Consider the following 23,282-nt stretch of genomic DNA (forward strand, 5'->3'; position numbering starts at 1 on the left):
GTTCCTCTTTAGATTGGAAATGCCCTATACATCTCTATCTTTCAAGGTTCAGCTCGAATCTTGCCTCATCCACAAAACTGTTGAGGGTGACTCTAGGTGCAGACAGCTTCTCCCTGTTCCCTGGACTCTAGCCCAGCAGCAGCAGCAGCAGCACTCTTGGGACCCATTCTTTTTTCTTGTGAGGAAGATCGGCCCTGAGCTAACATCTGCCAATCCTCCTCTTTTTGCTGAGGAAGACTGGCCCTGGGCTAACATCCATGCCCATCTTCCTCCACTTTATATGGGACGCGGCCACAGCATGGCCTGACAAGCGGTGCGTCGGTGCGCGCCCGGGATCTGAACTGGGGAACCCCGGGCCGCCTGGGGCCCATTCTTTTACTGGTGCTTCCAACTCTCACCTCTGGCCAGTGCCTGGCCCAGTGCCTTGCACATAGCAGGTGCCTGGGAAACATTTGCCTAATGACTGGATTCTCTCCAGTGAATCTTGGTCAACTGCAAACCATGGCCACTTGCACTCGCCCATAGGAGTCTGAAGTTTACAGGGAAGATGCTGGCTCTGAGACACTAAAAATGTCAATACCTGACCCTTGTTATCAGGGTCAATACTTGATCCTGTTACGTAAGGTTTTTTTGTTGCAGACTTGGCAAAGCATGTGAGATATTTATTCATTACTGATATGACAGTCAATGTCATCAAACGCCTGAGAAATAAGCATTCAATTCAAGTCAACAAATATTTGCTGAGTTTCCAAAGGGTGTAGGACATCCAAGTTTAATGGTGATGGGGGGGGAGTGAGTCAACAAATTTTTTATGAGTTAAGAGAAAAGACTGCATGAATGAGAGGTGAAAAAGAGGTCGTTTTGTTCTAAGTCACTTGACACCTGTGAGGCGGCTTCACCTGCCAGGACGCAGCCTGAGTGCTGGCAGAGAGCACTGCTCACAAATGCATCCCTCACCCCCACCCTGCCCTGTCTCTCTGAGCAATACTGAGGCTGCTGAGCACTAATGGCCTTGGAATGTTTGCCAGTGCCCAGCAAAACAGCCTTGGCATCAAGGAGACAGATGTTTGTCAGGGAATGGCAGGGGCCCCAGTGCCTGTGGCACACAGAAGCTCTGTGAATGCTGGGGAGAGTGGCTGCAGCGATTACTCTCTGCCAGTGCTAATCAATTTCACACCCTCTTCAATGCTGATAACAGATAATCTTGTGGGAAGCAGGCCAAGTTCCTAACAGCTACATGCAAGCTGCTCCCTGACGCCCAACAGCTTACTCGATCTCCCTCAAAAAAAATGTCTATCCCAGCTTCACCTCAAACCAAGCATGCGATGGTGCCAACACTCTGGTCTGCTAGAGTGACTCCTTCCGGGACACCTGGCAAGGATGCTCTCAGGGAGAGGACTGCCTGGCTTACTTAGGAGTTACACAAGAATTCCAAAGGAAGCTAGGAAAATCTTGCAGCAGCAGCAGCAGGTTTTACTTATCGAGTAAGGTGTTTTACATACTTTACACTTAGTTCTTCATAATAAGCCCCAAAGGGAGGCATTATTCCCATTTTACAGATGAGAAAACCAATGTGTAGAGAGATCAACTCATTTGTCCAAGGTCTCAGAGCTAGGAAGTGGCAGAGCTGGAATTCCAATCCAGGGCTACGTGACTCCCCACCTCACGCACACCTTTGCCGCCAGGCTGCTGCTCCTCTATCTAGGAGACAGCTTGGTCACTGACCAACCTCTCGCTGTGCTTTTTCATCCAGCCCATTGTCCAGAGTCACCAAAGAAGTTCACCTGAACCTGAGGGAAAATGGTAAGCTGAAGGCGACCTTAGAGATCACCTTTGCTGACACCACCTTATAGCTAAGAAACGGGCTGCATAAGGCAGGGTGACAAGCCACGGCTAGGTGCTGATTTACAGGTGGTGCCTGTACTAAAATTCTAGGTCCCCTGACTGCCAAGTGCTCCTTCTACCCCTGAAAATGTCCTCCAGCAGATAGCACAGGGGGTCTGTCAGAGGGAGAGTTCTAATTGTCTCACAGCTGTTTCCCCAGAAAAGTCTAGGGAAATTTCAATTTGTTTCTAATTATCATTCAGACAAAGAGAAAGAATAAATTACTCTGGCACTTCAACGATCACTAAGTGTCCATCATGTAGAAGTCACTATAAAGGGAAGAAAAGATGGAAAAGGAAAGTTTAAACAAAGAACAAAACAAAGGCAGTGGGGTGGGTAGAATGAAAGAATTGTGTGTGGAACACGCTGGTATCTGAAGTCCAGCCTTAGAATTTAGTCTATGCCTTTTATTTTCTAGTAGTATCCATACAAAAGAAGAAAGTCCCAGTCAATCAATTCAATCAATCAACAAACCTCTGAGGGCTTACCAGTTTTAGGTAGCACAGAGAAATCACAAGAGTGGTAAACACAGTCCCAATCTACTAGTATTCATAAATGAAAGTATATTTTGTGAAAGACGAGGGGTGGATAAGAAGGGGTGAAGAGAAACAGAACACAGACAATAGGGTCACTGTCTTCCCCCAAACTCCAGTCTCTCACTCTGGCCTGAGGCATAGCTTGAGGGAAAATGCTCGTGTAACCACCAGTGCACACAGCTCTGCCGTAAAGCTAGACTCCCCAACACAGATAGGAGCCAGTGCTCAAACTGGCTCTCCCAGCAGTCAGGTTCAGAAGCCTCAAGTGCATCTTTAAGGGAAGAAGAGTGAAAAGAAAATGGAGTGATACAGCAAACAAGATCACAAGGAAAATGAGGTCTATTACAGACTTTGAAAAAAGCAAGGAAAGAATCATTTTACAATGTGACCAAAGACTGAGGAATGTCTTGTAGGGAAGAGAATACAAATCGGACATTAAACAACAGACATGAAAACCTGCCCTGATTAAGGAGACGGATGAGAAAGCTACAGCGGCCAGAGACAGCAGAGAACAAAATGGAAGCAGGGGAAAAACACAGAAGGCAGGATAACACCACAGTGAGCACAGCCCCTTAAGAAAAAAAATCTAGCAGGTTTCACTTCCTTCAGCAACCATCAGCGTGAGAAAATGAGGGCCAGTCATTTTGAACCTGGTGTGTAGGCTTTGCTGCAATGCATCAGAGCTTCCCTTCTCTAGGTCTCCAGTTTTTCATCTGTCAATGGGGGAACTGGATTCAATGACTTCACAGTTTCCTTCCAGGTCTTACATCCTGTGATCACCCTTCCTTTGAATACTTCCTTTATGACTCCAGAAGCCAGCAAGAACGTGTACCAAGACACACTCTGTCAGTGTGGTACCAATCACAGCACTGAACTTTGGACAGATTTCCTAAGAGAAGCTCTTGTCAAGGGTACTTGAGCTATCACCTGGACTCCAGGGTCAGACCCGGATCAATTCTTTACATCCTTCTTCTTAAAGGACTTGCTCTCCCGTTAGAAGAGCAGATATAACCACTGGCAGACTTCCATCTGCTCTGCTCTTACATGTTAGGTGGCACATGAGGGTAGATGGCAACTTTGCCCTTGCCTCTCCTGTGGGGAGATATGAGGTGCACAAGGGAATGAAATGGAGTGCAAGTTAATAGCTGGCAAAAGATAGGTAGGGATACATACGTGTTTTTCCCCTTCAATCTTCTTGTCGGCCACTTGCATTGCATCCAGATATTTAAAATGCAACTCCATCAGTCTGTCAACCTGAAAGAGACATATTTCATAGATATGAGTGAGAAGGAAAGAGAATAGCAAGGCAAGAGAACAGTGGAGCTCCTATTCATCTGACTGTCACTCCTCACAACAAGAGACCCACTGTACCACTTCTTACATTGGATATGAGCTTTGCGTAGGAACACATCAGGAATGGATCAAAGAGCAAACACTTAGGATGGATGCAGTTTGAACACAGGCCCATTCCCAAAAGGCGACTATGCATTCCCAGCTCTTCCAGGACTCCCATGAATTCAAGCGGATAAAAACAAATACATCAACAAAAATTCAAGTCCCTTCTTGCAAAGAGATGGAGCTTGAAGTTACGTACTTGATATTCACTTAGAACAGAAATTTCTCTTTTCATATTGACACCTTTCCTGTTCAGATTCTGCCCCAGAGCTGATCTTTTTTTAAAAAGGTTTGAGTAAAATCTCTTTAGTTGCTTCTGAGTCAGAAGAGTGCAAGAAAAACTCCTTCAGCAACTTAAAAAAAGGCCCTGACTTTTGCTCAGCAATAACTTAAAAATCAGTTTTAAACTTAGCAAAAATCATGCTTTAAACATGGCCTGAGGAACACTCAGTGGGTTTAAAAGAGTTTTTTTTCCCTAGACTTCCAAAAGATTGAAGGAACACTGTGAAGCCAGCCTAAGCAGCTAACCTATCTTTTTACTAGGTTGGCACCACCATGGTTCTTGGCAATCCTGATGTTTACCCAAGAGCTTATATTGGTTAATAGCAGATGTTGCTTCAACACAGTATCAGACAGTCTAGGAAGACTGTGCCTAAACCTCTCTGGATAACAATGATGACCCTAAGATCTTAAATATTTCAGTTTACAAAGTATTTTTGTGTCCATTATTTTGTTAAGCCTCAAAGAAAATCTGGTAAGGTAGGCAGGGAAGAAAGCAACCTTAGTTTTTCTTTTTTTTTTTTGGTGAGGAAGATGACCCTGAGCTAACATCTGTGCCCATCTTCCTCTATTTTGTATATGGGACACCGCCACAGCATGGCTTGATGAGTGGTGCATAGGTCCACCCTGAGAACCCTGGGCCACCGAAGCGGAGCGTGCGAACTTAACCACTATGCCACCGGGCCGGCCCCAGTAACCCTAATTTTAAAGATGAGGAAACTGAAACACAAATGTTAAATGTCATCAGGACGACATGACTGCTAAGATGTTCTGTGCCTAACCTGATGGCCTCTTCACCAAGCTACACGCTATTGAGGGTAGAAAAAATGGTCTGAGATAGGCTCAAAGAGACAGTCTTACACCTCTCTCCAAAATAGGAAAAAATTTCAGCCTTACCTTGGACATAGGAAGGAAAGAAATTATTGCAAGTTAAAAAGGGGGCTTTGGTCCTTAATTTTACTCATCTAGAATCACCTTCTTATGACTGGTGTGATAAAATACAAAGGCTTTCTGGTCTCAAGCAGCCTGGAGTTCAAATCCCAGCTCTGCTTCTTATTAGTGGTGTGATCTTGGGCAAGTCACATAATGTCTCTAAGCTTCAATTTCCTTATCTGTAAATGTGAATAATACCCACAAAAGGATAAACCACGTAGTGTTGTAAGAACATATGCAACAATGAAAGGTATCCGCTGTATTACCCTATCCACAGCAGTCATTAAATAAACGGTAGCTCTGGCTACTGTTGAAAATCTTATGGTTTGGCATGCTAGATAATATAAAATATCTATCCAATTTCATTTACATGATTATTCCCATGTTCCATAGTCCATCTAGAACAGGCTCTACTGTTTCCTTATTATCTTCTTCATTTTCATCACCACTACCTGGTAAGACCTCATTTAATCTTACTCTCATTGACGCTTCAAGATGGGTATTAATGTCTCCATTTTAAAGACAGTTTGGAAAATGAGGCTCAGAGTGGCAAACATCTCAAAAGTAGCGAAACTAGGTTCAAATCCAGATGTCTGAATCCAAAGCCTATGCTCTTAACCACTTTGCTAGGCTGTGCAACCCCCACCCCTCAACCAAAATCCTATTATAATCTACTCTCACTGGGTCTAAAAATCCCCCTAAAGTATTAGCTGATGCCACTCTAAGGTGTTACTACTCCCAGGGGGAATGAATTTGGAGATGAAAGGCAGAGTAACTAGAAAAACCTTTGAGATTCAAAGCAATGCTAGAGAAGATATTTTAGGGCAGAAACACTCAACTCAGCACCCATCAGGTCGCATCGGGTAAAGAGCCTTCTACTCTCACTGGTCCTGGTTCCATCCTTATAGTCTAATAGGCACCCACCTTCTCACTGTCATTTTCAGTGAATTTATTCAGAAGCCGGGTTCGCTGCTGCCCTCTCAGGTTCCGCAGGAGGGAAGCCAGGATAGAACAGACATGCTCTGGGTTGGGAAGGAGAAAAGAGAACACGCTGTGATCAGAGCAGTAATTATTGCCTCTCTTCAAGCCTGGTCTGGTTCTACTGAAGAAGGAATAAGTAGGCCTTCCCTGACTGCTGCTATTGATTAATAAGACAAGAACCTAAACTGTGTCATGGAAAACTAAATTGATCTTCACATACTGCACAAGAAACATATTCAAAAGGGATGGTATTGTCAAGGACAACTTGAGTAAGTGAATCAAAACTAAGTTAGAATTTCTATTCTGCCTGGAATTAATTGATTCTTATTGCCCACAACACAACCTTAAACTAATCCTCCATTTACAGAAATAATCTATGAACAGAATATGAACATCAGCCATGTGTGTTCATATAATGAACAAATGAACATGTAATGAACAAATAAGACATGTTCTATCATATTCTCAAACTATCTTATAATTTTCCCAAGTAAATATCCCAGAATTAAAAAAATACGATAGGGTCGCAGTGCTATTACTTACATTCTGGTGCAGCTAAAACCCCCACTTCAAGTTTAAAGGCAGCTAGACAGCAACTACTTCAAAATGATACAATGCTTTTTGAGTTCACATAATCTACAGGCTTCTATTATGAGAAACTATTCTTCTACCTTGGGAAGAAGAGGGTAATTGAAGGGTATATTAATAGGCTTTAGCTGTAAAGAGATTTTTTTCTTTAAAAAGAATTTTTTAAAATCAAGAATAATGACCTTGAAAAGGAGGTGGCAGAAGTCTACTCACGGAGAAATGGCAGAGTAAAGTTTATTTTGAAATGATATGCCCCCAGTGTGGATATTCTATCTGAAAACTGACCGAAGAGCATCTTCATATGTCAAAGTTACCTTGAGCTTTCAAAAAGTCACTTGACTATTAATTAAAGCCACAAGTAAGCATTCTTTCTGTAGCACAGATATAATTTTCTATTTGTTTTTTCCTCACTTCTATCAGAAGCATTCCCTGCCTCTTCATTTCCCCGATATCTTAAGGCTGGAGTTATTCAGTCCTTAGACATTTATTTTTTAGCTACATTCACTTCCCTGGGGATCTCACCTAGTCCCATGGCTTTAAAAACCATTTACAAGCTGATGACTCTGAAACTTGTGTCTATAGGTCAGTCGTGTTCTCTGAACGCAGACTCATGCATTTACCTGTCCACCTGCTCTCTCCACTTGGCTCTCTATCAGGTTCTTTAAACTTAACACGTCCAAAACCCAGCTCTTGACCTTTCTCCTCAAACCTGTACCCCATAGTCTTTTCTACCTAGTTAATGGCAACCAGGTTCTCCAGTTTCTCAAGCCAAAAACAGTGGAGATATCATTGATTCTCTTCTTTCTCACATGTCCCACAGAAAACTTTGTCAGCTTTACCTTCAAATTATATCCAGAATCCCATCTCTTCTTACTACCGCCCCCACTGCCACTACTCTGCTCCACACTACCATCTCTCTTGCTTGGAATATTCAACAGCCTACTTGTGAGTCTCCCTGCTTCCACGGTTGCCCACTTTGGCCTCATCTCCATAGAGCAGCCAGAAAGATCTTTTAGGTTAAAATCTCAAGTCAGATCCCATGATTCCTCTTTTTAAAACCCTCCAATGACTCCTCAACTCACTCAGACTAAATGGTGTTTCTAATGGCAGGCATGCTCCAGTCCTGGGGCCTCTGCATTTGCTGTTTCCTCTGCCTGAAATGCTCCTCATCAGATTATCTGCATGGATTAATCTTCAAATCTAGTTTTACTCAACTGTCATCTTCTCATCAAGGCTTTCCCTTGACCACTCTATTTAAAAATGCAATGCCCCAACACGGCCTATTCCCAAGTCTTACCTCCTTTATTTTTCTCTTCAGTACACATAACCTTCTAAAACACTATATAATTTACTTATTTTGTTCACTGCTTCCTTTCAATTAGAATGTAAGCTCCTTGAAGGCAGGGATTTTAGTCTGCTTTGTTCATTGGTATATACCCAGTCCCAAAACAATGCCTGGCACATACTGGTGTTTTGGAAATACTTACTGAATGAATGGGAAGAAAGCAGGCTCTCAATACAAGTTTGCCGTGGTGGTGGCGGTGGCGGTGGGGAACAGGACAAACAAACCACTTTTGAATTCTGGATATCTTTCAAATGCCTTTCAAATAGCTTTCTTTACCCTTTTGTGTAAATGCCTATCCCAAGTTCAGAGTAATAACACGTTTGCATTGCTAATATGCTCTCAAACGGTCAGTTACAAAATGGTCCTTAAAGACTTTTTGCATTTGAGAGGAAGTGGATGGCTTTTTCCTAGGGAGCCATCAGTTTCAATAAAATATTTCCAATTGGTAGATTCAGTTTTTTAAGTATAAAATTTTCCTTAAAATACACGGTGGACAGGAGTACTATATTCCTTCTCAAGACCCCAGGTTCATCCCAATATCTTTCTTTTAACTTTTGTGTGAGGCTGGGATTGAGGTGGTGTAATTTTTACTTAGAACAAAAGCAAGGGAGCAGGGAAGAGGGAGTAAGGTGGGGTGAGGGCAGAAAGGGAGAGTGGACAGAACAGGCCCTGTTTTCACAGGAAGGCAAAAAACATCATGAACCCAGAGTAAGGACAGTAAACCAAGACAGCTCAGCTCAGGCAGCTGGCCCGGTGGCGTGGCGGTTAAGTTCGCACGCTCCGCTGCGGTGGCCCGGGGTTCGCAGGTTCAGATCCCGGGCATGGATCAATGCACTGCTTGTCAGGCCATGCTGTGGCGGGGTCCCATATAAAGTAGAGGAAGATGGGCACAGATGTTAGCCCAGGGCCAATCTTCCTCGGCAAAAAGAGGACTGGCAGCAGATGTTAGCTCAGGGCTGATCTTCCTCACAACAACAAAAAAACGACAGCTCGGCTCAGGATGAGAAAGGCACCTCTTTGGAGGCACATGTCAGGGGAAGTCCTCTGACCTCTGTGTATATCAAGGAGGGAAGATTAGAGGAAGGAAGAGTGGGGGACATAATCAATTATGCAATCTTGGGCCAAGCAACTTTTGTTGCATAGATAGTGGATAGAATTCACCGCATTTATTTTGGCCTATGCCGAATCTGTTTACCAGCTGTTTGGTAAACAGATGTGCGATAGGCCAAAATAAATGCGGTGAATTCTAACAAGCTCAGTTCTGAAACTTTGAAATTACTCAGCATGACAACTAGTAACAACCTCCATGTATATATATGACTATCTGACAACCATAGAGGAAGAAAAAAAAATCAGCTAGAGAGTTCTCATAGATTATCTGGGCCAAGTCTCTTGTATAGATGGAAAAATCAAGGCCCAGAGAGAAGTGACTTGTCCACACAGCTGACTGGTGAAAGAGGTGGAACTCAAACTTCAGATTACTCACTCACTCAGTCATTCACCCATCTCTGTGCCTGTCAAGCCCTCGGTGCTCAGGGCCCCCCAACAAACAACACAGCATCCCTAACCCTAAGGAGCTCCTTATTTAGTGGGGAAAACAAAACAATAATTAGAGTGTGGTGTGACAAGTTCCATCACTGAGGTAGACAGAGGGGACACAGAGCACAGGGAGCACAGAGGAGGGATCTCTGACCTAGAAGGATTCCCACTGGAGGTAGCAAACAACTGAAAATCTTTAAAAAACCATAAACAACAGCCATGGCTGACAACTAGGTAAAGAAGAGGAGAGTGGATTCCAGGCAAAAGGAATAATATATGCAAAGGCCAGTTTGGATGGAATGTTCCATACTCCTGGGGGAGGGGAGGCCAGTCAGGGGGGCAAAGGCTGAATCATGGAGAAAAGTGGCAAGGATGCACCAATGAATTTTAAGCTGGGGAGAGAGAAGATTAGATCTGAGTTTAGATCAATCTTTGGCAGTTACATTCCTTTTAGAGATCAAAATGAAGAAAATGTTTCTCTTTCCTGATGAAATTTTTGTGCTTCTTATCATCATTCACTCTTTGCCTTGGCTATTAGGAAGCTCAAAGATGAGTTTACGTTCAATGACAAAAAACAATTTCTTTTATCGCTTTATTATCGATTGCCTTCATCCTCCACCAATGGATTTTAAAATAAAAGCAATGGATGTATATGGTAAAAATCAAACTATACAAAAAGGTATAAAATATAGTCTACAAGTATTTGTTGAGCACCTACTAATATTTTTCTTTTCCCATACTCCTCTTACTACCCTATTCTTCTCTCCCAAGGAACAAAAACCTACAAAGTATCTTGTGTACATTTTCAGAGGGGACAGAAAAAAAAATTATATATATACATATATACATATATATATATGTTCCCTACTATACCTTTCCATATCAGCACACACTTCATTTTTTTCTAAATGGCTATCTAGAACTTATTATAATTTAACTAGTGCCCCAATCATGGGTATTTTAAGCGGTTTCCAGTTTTTGGTTGGTTGTTTTGTTTTTGCTATTAGAAACAATGCTGCAATAATAATAATTATAGATACACATTATTATATAATATATACAATATTATTATGTATATACACACACACATATATAAACACATATGCATACACACACACATATATACAGACACACGTACCAAGAGTGGAAGTATAATTATATATATATTATAAAAGAGTATATTTTCCCATATCTTCACTCAGATTGGATACTATCCAATTTACAAATTATGACAACCTGGCAGGTGAAAAATGGAATCTTCTTTTGATTAGCATGTTCTGTTCTCGTTACAAATAAGGTTAAACACATTTTCTGATGTTTACTGACCATCTGTATTGCTTTTTGTGTGAACCGCCTGGCCTTATCCTTTGCCAATTTTGATTTCTATGAGCTCTTCGTAAATTAAGAATATTACCCTTCTGTCAGATATGTTGCAAATATTTCCCCCAGTTTGACACTTGTCTTCTGAAAAATTCTTATTCAAAGCTAAGATTTAGTATCACCATATTGTTTTGCTGTAAGCTGGTTCAAATTCTATTTGAAAGTAAGTGGGGAAGAACAATAACTGTCTCCATTTTTATTGTATATCTATGACAGTAGGCTTATTTCAGTCTGTACAGACTTTTCTCAATGAATCCTCACTACTAAGCTATGAGAGAGGTACTATTCTCAAGTCTGTTTTATAAACGTAGAATCCAAGAGGTTAATTAACTCACTTAAGGTCACATCCTTGAGTAAGCGGTAGGAGCTTAGATTTGAACCTAAGTTGTCTGACTTTAAACTGTAAGCTTTTCTTACTGTAGTACAGGCTTCCCACATATAAAAGGTAATCATCAAAGCTTTTAAAGAAGAAAGATAAGAGAGACCAGAAACTAAACCACGCCAAGCCTGAACACGTGCTTCATGTGGGGCTCACTGTGTCCAAAAGACAGGCACTATGTAAATGTGTATTAAAAAAACAACAGTTTTAATGAGAGGAAATCGAAGCAAAAGGCCATATGGACTAAGACATGAGTAGCAACCTTCTTCTCTCTTTTACTGGATTACTCTTTCCAGAAGCAATTTCTACTAGAGTCCAAATAAAGAAGAGACTTTGGGTTTTAGGCAGTTCCACAAATACTGAACCAGAACTTCTCAATAATTTTCCCTTTTAACCTTGCTGATTAAGATGGATGAGAAAGAGTTACAAGAGAAGGTTTTATATATCTCAACAAGATGGGGGGTGGGGTGCTGGTGGCAGAGAGAGGGTATTAGGAGCTGTAACTTTCCAAGAGGAAAATGTAATAATCAGAAGAATCAGCTTTTTTGGCACTAGATCATATTAGCATGCTTTTTGACAGCTCATCCCAGCCTACAGCAGGAGATACCTTGATCAGTTGCAGTAGTATACTAAGAACAAATGACATTTACCTATTTGTTGGGGATTTTAACTTAAGGACAGGTTGTCAATTTCAGGAGCCCTAAAGCTGCCTATGCTACCCCCATTCGGTGTTGTGGCTGGTGGTAGGTCACTGGTGCCTGCCAGATAGGAAAACACTTCAGCCACCCCAAGTTTTACACACACACACACACACACACACACACACACACACAGGGAGTTTCATTAGCAACTAATAAATGTAGCTTCCCTAGGAACAGATTTCAGCCCAAGGTGGTGTCAATTTTTCATGCACCAAGGAGATGGGGAGAGCTGCTGGCACAGAGAGCAGGGGAGATAACAGGTTTATCTGCCGGCCAACACCGCTCAGCTGCTCTGTCATTTCGACAGGAAAAAATGGAGGTGAAGGATGGCTATGGAGCTGTCAGCACAGAGGGAGTGGATGTGATGGCTCCCGCTGCAGAGAACAACCTCTAAGGCAGGGCCCAGGAAGAGCAGAACGAATACGCACACACACACACTTTAAAGGAATCCACAAGGCTTCAGAGAGGGGAAATCTACATTTTCAAAGTCACTAGGTAGGGAGGTAGGGGTCCTGGCGGAGGACTAGAGAGCCAGTATTGAAATTGCACCAGCGTGAGGCCCTGGTGCCTTCTCAACAGTCAGACAACTGGCTGCCTCAGACACTAATTACTGAAACTGCCTAGAGGGGTGGTTCTGGCCCACTTTCCCCCCAGCTCAAATCTCTTCAGGGCCTCTCAAGGGCGATTAGCAATGGTTTAGACCCCTGGGTATATGCAAAGGGGCTAAAAGTTTGATTCTCTAGGGTCCATTAGAGTTCTGCAATTTTCAGAGCTGGAAAGAGAATTAGAAATCTATGGTTCTACTCCCCAGGGGTGCCCTGATAAGGGGTGTGATTTGCTTCAGGTCAAAAGTACCTTTGTGGGGGGCCAGCCCTGTGACCTAGTGGTTAAGTTCGGCAGCCCAGGTTTGGTTCCCAGAAGCAGACCTACACCACTTGTTGGCAGCCATGCTGTGGTGGCAACCCACAGACAAAATAGAGGAAGACTGGCACACATGTTAGCTCAGGGCAAATCTTCCTCAAGTAAAAAGAGGAAGATTGGCAACAGATGTTAGCTTAGGGTGAATCTTCCTTGGCAAAAAAAAAAAAAAAAAAAAAGAACTTTGTAGGCCACTGGAATCTAGATCTGTAATTTATCTTTTTTTTTTTTTTTTTAAATGACAGGCACTTTTGAGAATCTGATGAACCCTTATGCACGCTATTCCTTCCAAAATACGTACACAAATGTAACACTTTCATGGAGGTTCAGAGTGTTCCCATTTCTTAGGGATGGCTCCTTGGTCAAGAACCCATGATCTAGTACACCCAGATCAGAGGTCTTTCCAGAATGGCACAACCAGACTGACAGTCACTGTAACCAGCCTCTTACAGTTTCTGCCATTTTTGTAAATAATGAGGTGGACTAGCATTTCCCATCCTCACTCTTAAAAAAAGTATGGTCCAGATTCCAATAGGTTAACATCACCTCTCTCTGTGAGGAGAGCTATTTATGTATAGACAGGCCTGTGAACAACTAGGTCTACAGTGTCCCACTGCTGAGAAAGACACACGGGTGCACTGAGAGGATTAACTCCTGGGATGTGCTCCAGAAACACCAAGTGAATTAACCTTATGTGGGGCTTTAGGATCAGGCAGACTTGGATTCAAATTTTGCCTCTGGCACTCAATAGTTGGTTAAACTAAACCATGGCATATTGTTTAATGTCTGAGTCTCAGTTTTCTTATTTATAAAATGGGGCTGTCCCTTCTATCTATTAAATCCATTGTATCAAATGAGATATGTGCACAGCAGGCACTCAACAGATATTAGTTTGAGTCCTGCTGTATTGAAAAAGAACATCATAAGAGATTCTCTCACCTATGCACCTGTCGTAGATCACCACCTAACTCCTTGCATATCGCATCCTGATCACATGTCCGCCATTGAACATGTTTCAGTCTGCCTGGGTCATCCCAACTAGACCCTGCTGAGAAAAATAGGAACTTAGATTACTTGACTTTCTCAGCTGACAGGGCTATTTTCTATAACTCGAGATTTGTTCTAACCCTAAAATGGAGCAAGGCCAATTTCACTCAAGACTCTTTAATCCCAAAATAAATTAAAATAAAGTGCTTATGTGTGGCTGCCTATAAAGCCAAATAATACAAGATTCTGGGAGACCTGCAGACAGACCTGAAGCGGGTAGGGGCTATTTACCAGTAAGCTGAAGGACACACATCTAAGCAGAGATGGTCATACCTGTTAATAAAAATAAACATACTTGGCCATGGTAATCATTTGCCTTTTGATTTTGCTGCAAGAACAGAAAACACAACACATGATCTGTAGAGGAACTGAAAAATGCCGTCTCCTTCATAAGTTTTATAACCACAGGACAATTAATTATAGGGCATGAAGTGGTACGTACACCAATCATTCCTTTACTCAAACTTCTGAGTACCCACTACGTGCCAGGCAATGTAGCAAGTACTGGGACTGCAGAGATGAAAGAGGATAGTCCACTCTAGAGAAGCTCATCATCTTAGAAGCAAGGCTAGAAAATCAACAGAGACAACAGAATACACAATTAACCGGCACACGTGGAACATGCACAGCACATATGCGAAGGGCCCCTAATTCAGGTGAGGATGGGGTAGGAAAAAAGAGGGAATGGGTAGAGGTGGTCATACAGACTGGAATTTGGGAAGTCAGAATTGAGACAAAAGGCAAACATTTTTCTCAGAGACTTCTGGGAGGGACGCCCAGCTGGATGTGTTACACTGGCAAGTGAGTGGCTGTGAGCCCACAGCTCCAAGTTTTCTGTGGTAAAGTTGGCAGACAGACAGAAGCCAGGACTGTGGGTTCTATGGGCACACTTAATTCTTGAAGCACAGACCTGAATCACATTCTTCAAGTCAGGGATAAATGGAATACTATCTATATTAAGAAGTCTCCCAAGGTGGGGAGTGGGATGGGAGGTGGGAAACAGAGGGAAGAAGGTGACAAGGTGCACAGTAACCACCCCTAAATGTGACTTCCTCACTCTTCTGTGCCAAGAGAAACGCCTCCAGATTTCAGAGGTGTCCTGCCTGCATCTCTGTTGAAGTTTTGGTGCCAAGAGGCAGGGGAAGACTGCATTCACTAGAGAGGAGGAGAGGCACTAGCAAGCTGAGCTGGCCACAGCAGAAGGCCTCTAGGGATCTCTGGCACAGAAACTGACACTGATTCATTCATTTACTCATAAAATAGAATCCGACAAAGGTATAAGATACAGTGTTTGGGGACAGAGACAATTAGACACCGATCCTGCCCTCTAAGTGCTTGAGGTCTATTATGTGTAAAATTACTTGACAGACAGTGATAGTGAATGGGAAAGGGGCAGAAACTACTGATGAAGCAAATACTCTCCTACTCAGGGGATCTGGGAAGATTAGTAGGCAAGGTGGCACTTGAGCTGAGCCTTGAAGAAAAGAAGGCAAGAGAAGAGGCTTGAAGCAAGAAGGAGCAATGGGAACAAGGATATTCCAAGCAGATGGACAAGCATGAAGCAAAGGCATTAAGTAGGAATGCACAGGGTACAGACAAAGAACTGGGAAGAGATCAGTGTGGCGGGAGGGAAGGGAGGACAAAAGGTAATGAGGTTGGAAAGGTCGGGGAGGGGTGCAGATCACGGATAAATATAAATGCTGGACTACGGAAAGTGGACCCTAACCAACATCCTGATGTCCTGGCATTAAATACAGTCATGAGCCACATAATGACGTTTCGGTCAGAGATGGACTGCATATACGACAGTGGTCCCATAAGATTAGTACCAGATAGCTTAGGTTTGTAGTAGGCTATACCATCTAGATTTGTGTAAATACACTCTATTATGTTCATACAATGATGAAATTGCCTAACGATGCGTTTCTCAGGCCATATCCCTGTGATTAAGCGACACTTGACTGTACTGGCCCAGCCTGGCTGGCTGGAGAATGAATTCAGGGCCACTCTGCTCAGCCAGCTGCAGAGCCTGCATCTGCCTTACAGCAGCCCAAATGGTTAAGAAAGATATGGGTCAGCCAGAGTTCTACTCTTAGGATGGAAACAGTCCCTGTACTTCAACCATCAGGCCCATGTCTTGGCAAGACCTTGCAAGGCCATTTTAAAATTCAAGGCCATGCCGCAGAGCTGCCTTTGTTTCCATGGAACATCTAAGGCCATCGGCTCTTTTGTTTTAAGGCAATCTTACAGCAGTGTTCTTCTCTCATTTCTAAAATTAAAACCATCTTTGTTTTATTGCTGAATCTTGCTGTCCACCTCCCCCACCCCAAGATCCCCTAGATGGACAGACATCCTGCTCCATGGTAAGATTCTAGATGCAAACAGGATGTTTAAAATACCCTAATTAGATTGATCTTGACTTCAGCGGTGATGGGTTGGAATACAGATTAATCTGTTCCATGCCCGGCACTGGCTGCTGAAGTAGCAGGAGGCCCTGTCAAATCAAGCCATAACATTTCACTCCTCTACTTTTATTATTATTTTTTCCCTTTTTACATTTCATTATAATGGACATCTGTCTTGCATGGGATGTGGTAACCCAAGAAGAGTCACACGTGTGTGCTCAGCCCCTCCAGTTGAATACTGATGCAAGTCAAATCAAACACTCTTCTCAAGACAGATGGATATGTGTGAGCATCTATATATAGCCCCTTTTAACACATACACAAAATACATACATTCCTATATATTCCTATTCTTCACAAACATTTACTGAATCCTGAATATGTGGCAGGCACGAGATTAGAGACTGGGGACTTAAAGAGGCAACATTCAGGGGGCCGGCCCCGCGGCCAAGTGGTTAAAGTTCCACGCACTCCACTTCAGCGGCCTGAGTTGGCGGGTTCGGATCCCAGGTGCGGACATACTCCATTCGTCAGCCATGCTGTGGAGGCATCCCACATACAAAATAGAGGAAGACTGGCACAGATGTTAGCTCAGGGCTAATCTTCCTCACCCAAAAAAAAAAAAAAAAGAGGCAACATTTGTTGTAAACCTACCATGTGTGTATATGTGCTTTACGCATATTCATTTAATTCTCACAACAATCCTATGAACGTGTCTTATTATTCTCTCTGTTTTACAGATGAAAAACTAGAGACTCAGCCAGGAAAAGAAATTTGCCTCCCAGGGTTTCACAGCTAGGAAGTGACCTAGTTAGTTCCACCATAATAAAATTTGATGATTTTCCTCAGAGTTAAAAAATACCCAATAAGCATATGAAAAAAAGCATTCAATCCCACTAGTACTGTGAATAAAATCATGACATAGTTTCATTTGATGAAGTTTTCAAAATACTTACCGCCTAGAACACTATGGGAGATGAGCTCTCTCCTACATTGCTGGCCACATAAGTACTGATGATGCAGTCCTGAAACCACTCTGCTATATGAATCTCCCCAATCTCCCCTCAAAGGCAGGGCCCACATTCCATTCATCTCTATACCTTTCACTGTCTAGTCTTGTGCCAGGAGTTCAACCAATACTGAATTTGACATTCTAACAAAACACCATGGTAAGAGTTAGCTGTAGGAGGTACACATGCATAAAAAAGGAATAACCGACTCTCTGAGAGGGTCAGGATGAGCCAAATTCTGAAGAATGAGGAGAAATTTATCAGAGAGGCAAAGGGGAAACAGCATTCCAGACAAAACATATGAGGTTTAAAGGCACGGAGATACGAAGGAGCACAACATAGGCTAGGCTACAGGGGGTGGGTGATGGGATGGAAGATGAGGTGGGATTGACATGGAAGTAAACAAGAACCTTGCACACTCAGACAGAGAATCTGGACTTCATCCTAAAGGAACTACAGCATAGATGATGGAGAATAAGCAGCATAATCAGATTTGTGTCCCAGAAGGTCATCCTGGAAGATTTACAGGAATGTACATTGGAGGAGAAGCAGTACTAGATCCACATTATTACAGAAACATACAGAACAAACACAATATGTTGCATTTGGGTACATCTAATAGTCAATTCTCCTTAAGTAAAAACTGAAATAGTTAATGATCTTTCAGAAGGAAGCGCAGTTTCCTTGACCCTTTCTCAGGGGAAGAAAGGAAGTATGACATAAAGAACACCAGAGTAGGGGCCGGCCCTGTGATGCAGTGGTTAGGTTTGGTGCACTCCGCTTCGGCGGCCTGGGTTCGTGGGTTTGGATCCCTGGTGTGAACCTGCACTGCTCGTCAGCCATGCTATGGCAGCAACCCACATATAAGGTGGAGATGCACAGATGTTACCTCACAGCTAACCTTCCTCAAGCAAAAAAAAAAAGGAAGACTGGGAATAGATATTAGCTCAGAGTGAATCTTCCTCAGCGAAAAAAAAAAAAAAAAAAGAACACCAGAGTAGAGTTAGAAAACATGAGTTTCCAGTTCAAACTTTAAGAAAAATCTTTGACGTGACTGAATCTGGTCTCTTCTCCACCGACTCTCTGGGCCTCAATATCCTTATCTAATACTTATCTATAAAAGCAGAGAAGTGGCCTGGATAATTTTTAAGGTCCTTCCTCAATTCAATTATAAGATTCTAGTTATCAAAAAAAGATGTGAACAACTACCAAATGACCCAGCAATTCCACTCCTAGGTATTTACAAGAGATAATGAAAACATATGACAACAAAAAGACGTGTACAAGAATGTTCATAGTAGCTCTATTCATAATGACCAAAAACTTGAAACAGTTTGTCAACAGGAAGAATGGAAAAATACATCCACACAATGGAACACTACTCAGCAATAAAAAGGAACACACTACTGATGCATACAACAACATGGATGAATCTCAAAAACAGTAAGCCGAGTGAAAGCTTTACCTTAAAAGATGTACGAACCCATTGTATGAGGACACTGTATGAGTCCACTGATAGAAGGTTCTAGATGGGGCTACCCTAATCTATGGTGAAAAACCCAGAGCAGTGGATATCTTTGAGGTGGGAGGAGGAATCTGACTAGGAAAGGGCATGATGGAACTTTCTGGGGTGGTGGTAATGCTCTGTACCTTGACAGAGTATGTACTTGTCCAAATTCATCAAACGGTGCAATCAAGATCTGTGTGTCACTTGATGAAATTTTATTAAAAAAAAAAATTGAACTCTAAGTTAATGATATTCATGCTGAAGTGTTTAAGGGTGAAGTGTACTGATGTCTACAACTTACTTTTTACATTAAAAACTAAAATGGATGGATGACAGAGAGATGTATAGATACGCGACAAAGCAAATATAGTAAAATGTGAACTGTAGAATCTAGGTGGTCGGTATGTGAGCATTTGCTATACAGTTCTTTCAACTTCTTGGTATGAAAATTTTCTCAAGAAAATGTTGGGAGGAAGAAGGCAAGAAAATAAGTGAGAGATATGAACTTGGAATATAAATGACGAGATTCCTAAAGGCTATTTTTTAAAAAGTAGTTTTTAATATGTTGTTTGAAAATTTGAATGTATTTTCCATTGAAATAGGCCCACTGAAACCCATTTAACCTGAAATGTAGCCAAATTACTTCAGTATTCTCAATGTTCAGTTGCAATGAGATTGCACAAACATTGTCTAAGCACCTACTGGGTGCAAAGCAATATGATAGGTGCTGCTTTTCGTTGATTTATTTTCACTGTTTCCAGGGGATTTCTTTCCCTCCTTTCAAAGTTCTGGCAGCACTATGGATTTAAAAAACTATTTAAGTGCTATTTTAACTAATTTACAGCCCTGTATCTGTGGGAAAATGTGCCTTGCAGCATGAAAGGGATATGTACACTCAAGAAATGCTTCTTTCTGCCACATAACTATTCTCCAAGGGCTCAGAGTGAAAAGAACAGAACAATGTGGCACATAACATTCCCTCTCAGGGGCCTGAGCTGAAAGCATGAAGTTCCCTAGGTCAAGCGTTCATGTATCAGGGAAGGTCCCTACATCAGATGGGTTTAAGGAGAGGTCCGTGAAGTCTTAAGTACCTGCCACGTGTGTACAAAACCATCTTTAGTGGAAAATGACTGATTCTATAGTTTTCTATAGCTCCTACAATGTGCTCTGTCAGTCAAACGAACCCCATCACTCCAGTGGTGGCAGTATGGATTGGAGAATGATGTTGGTTCTGGAGAGCACCACGGAGAGTGAGCTGGGCACCAGTGACTTCAGGAACTCTGAGAAAGCCTGGCCAAACTCTGCCCAAGAAAGATGTTCTATTACCAAGTGGCAGCATCCCGACGAGCTGAGACTGCTAGTTGCTTACCCAATTTCTCCTCTTATTTCTTACTAATAAAACTATATTTATTTGGTAATGTGCCCAGTTTAAAAAAAAACAAAAAATAAACTGCAGCTTCCCTTATAGGTATGACCTATACCTAGGTATGAACATGTACCTAACTTTGGGTCAGATGTTTATGATGAACTGGTATTTGGGACTTACAGAAGAGGACATGCCCCCTTCTGCCCGGCCCCCTCCCCTTTTTTGCTTTCCTACTGTTTGGAATATAGACATAATAACCGGAACTCTGGTAGCCATCTGAGATCATGAGGAAATCTTGAAAATAGATGCTAGGCACCGTTACACGTGCTTGGGGCACATTAACGAGCAAACAAACATCCCTGGCCCTGTGATATGGATGGCAGAATAGAATGACAGAAGGAACCTGGGCTCCTCATGACACCATGAAGCTGCCAGTCCAGTCCTGCTGACCTCTGGACTTGTTTTATGTGAGTGAGAAATAAACCTCTGTGTTCTATTTTGTCTAAACCACTGTTATTTCCAGTCACTATTACTTGCAATCAACTACAATTCCTAACTGATACATTAATCCAGTAAATGCTTTTCCAGGAAGTCCAAAGAAAGACTGGTGCCCTAACAGTTCAGGTATTCACTCCAAGAAAGCTGAGTGTACGGTCTCACTCATTTTTGGACCAGCTACACATCCCAGTGGGGAAAGTCCTAGAAATAGGAGTAACTGCTAGTGAAAAGGCACTTTCCCTTCTTTTTACCTCATCGTCTCAAAGGGCCTCCTTAGAACACTTTTCCCTTATATTCTAGAGAACCTGGCTGGAAGGACGGATACAGCTTTTTTTTTTACTAACCCCCATTCTATTGTAACGGCAGAAATAAATGCCTGGAGTTCCAGCACCTCTGTTTCATCTCAGTATTCCCGTCAAGACTCACATTCGCAGTCCCCACGGCTGGCAGTACTCTGAAGAATGGGCATGAGACGACCCAGACGCTGGGTTCTGACCACCACACTGAGTTCCTCAATGAGCCCCTCTGATGAAGACGGCTGTCTGTCAGGTGTGGCTGGTTACAGTTCACTTTCCTATAGCATGTCACTGATAGGAATATTTCATCTAAATTAATAAACTGACTCTCTGGCCTAGAAGCTCTTTCTCAGGGTTTGAAAAGCACCTTATATACCACTCCTCTCCCTACCCACACCCAACAAAAAACAAAAAATCTTTACATCCTAAAATGAGACAATCACCCTGAATATTTATACTGTGATTTTACTTTATTTGTTTATTTTTTTGTGAGGAATATCAGCCCTCAGCTAACATCCATGCCAATCCTCCACTTTTTGCTGAGGAAGACTGGCCCTGGGCTAACATCCATGCCCATCCTCCTCCACTTTATGCGGGACGCCACCACAGCATGGCCTGACAAGCGGTGCATCGGTGCGGGCCCGGGACCCGCACCCCGGGCCGCCAGAGCAGAGCGCGCACACTTAACCGCTACGCCATGTGGCTGGCCCCTGATTTTATTTTTTGAGAGTTCTTTTCAACAGTTAGCTGTGTTCTCAAATAGACATCACAGGTTGGGAAGGCACAGCAGAACACCGTCATAGCATGACACAGTACTACCTGGATTTGGATACACCCAAGTTTAGGCACAAATGCCAGAATTCTCCCACATTTCCCCCCTCATCAGTGATTTCGAGGCTATTCCAATTTCCTACTTTCCAAGTATCAACCTGCCTTGGCGCAAGGGAGCTGATCATCACAGCTCCAAAGCAAGGGAGGTGCTTTCACACTCCTCTCGAGAGCCATCCCTGGATGCCTGCTTTAGATTAGAAATTCAGTTTACAAAAAAAAGAAAAGCCTATTTCTAGGGCCTTCAGGGAATGATCTAAACCTACCTCTTCACTACTTTCATCTTATGCACCAGTCCTGCCTTTGCACTCTTCAAACAGCCCCGGTCTCCTCCTCCTATTCTTCCCATATTTAGCAGCCAAGTCCTCCTTGAAGCTGTTGTAGCCTCACCAACTGCTGAGCTCCACACACTCTTCCTCCAGACTCCAGGGCTACAGCTGATTGCCACAGAAACCAGAAAAACCTGCTTGCAGACCCAAGAAGGCCTTATGTTCATTTTCTGAAAGTCTGACTTCTTAACGCTTGTTCCATCAGCCAGCAACATGGCAGAGTGAAAGGACAGGAGGATTTTCAGTGCTGCACTAACATAGTTCTTTCATTTCTGGTTTGAGACTAATGAACTAAACCATTCTGTAATCCCGCACACACAAAAACTACTGGAAAAACATGAAGCCATCTCTGAGAAAATGCTTCAGGATAATATTCTAACAGGGATCAGACTCATAACAGGGAGAAGATAAAAGAACCTACCCTGGTTAATCCTAAAAAACACACTGCATTTGTGAAGAAGGATTCCATGCTTTGTTTTACTAACAGGATATAATCAACAACTGGTAAATATATATGAAGTACTTTGCCATCATCCTTTTCTCACAAGCTAATCTTTCATACCCAGTGCAACCATTTTATAGTTGTATAAATAAAGAACTAAGGGCCTGAGAGATCTAAGTGCCTTTCCCAATGGGTCTTTACTAAAAGGAAAAAAAATATTTATTAGTGTTATATGCCAGATTACTGTGCTAGGTGCTTCACATACTCTTTCTCACTTAATATTCATGACTACCCTTGAAGTGAATTGTTCTCCCCATTTAACAGATGAGAAAAAATAAGGCCTAGAAAGGTTGTGTGTCTTTTCCAAGCTCTCAGAGCTGGTAAGAGCCAGAGAGACTGATCTGACTCCCAAGGCCAGCTTTCCTTCCACTGCCCCAAATCTGCCTTTCTAGTGGTGAACTAAATTTAACAGCACCCAAAGGGTACTTCTTAGCAAACTGAGTTGTGAGAAATAAGCAAAGAGCCCATTGTGAACAAAGCTATAAACTGAAACGCCAATGTCCCTTTGCTTTATACAAAACAGATGGTTTCCGGTAAAAACTGACTTCAAAGTAATTTCTGTGAAACAAATCCTACTTGTTTACCACTATGGAACCCAAGATGCATTCTAAAGGAAAGAATTCCCCAGCCTGCTTC

At 42.5% G+C, this 23,282-nt stretch overlaps 1 protein-coding gene across 3 annotated transcripts in view; it reads right to left on the reverse strand.

Moving 5' to 3' along the window:
• The window catches only part of CTNNBL1 (catenin beta like 1), a 158,824-nt gene that overhangs the window by 23,803 nt on the left and 111,739 nt on the right, over positions 1-23,282 (reverse strand). For all 3 annotated transcript variants that reach the window (XM_087445287.1, XM_087445286.1, XM_087445288.1), the window contains exons 12-13: positions 5,952-6,049; positions 3,594-3,674 (exon numbers count right to left, since the gene is read on the reverse strand). In XM_087445287.1, coding sequence (XP_087301413.1) covers positions 3,594-3,674; positions 5,952-6,049 — 179 coding nt within the window. The remainder of the gene's footprint in view (positions 1-3,593; positions 3,675-5,951; positions 6,050-23,282) is intronic.

Source organism: Ceratotherium simum, chromosome 21 (assembly GCF_057802395.1).
Source record: "Ceratotherium simum simum isolate JZ-2026a chromosome 21, ASM5780239v1, whole genome shotgun sequence".
In the NCBI taxonomy this organism is placed as follows: Eukaryota; Metazoa; Chordata; class Mammalia; order Perissodactyla; family Rhinocerotidae; genus Ceratotherium; species Ceratotherium simum.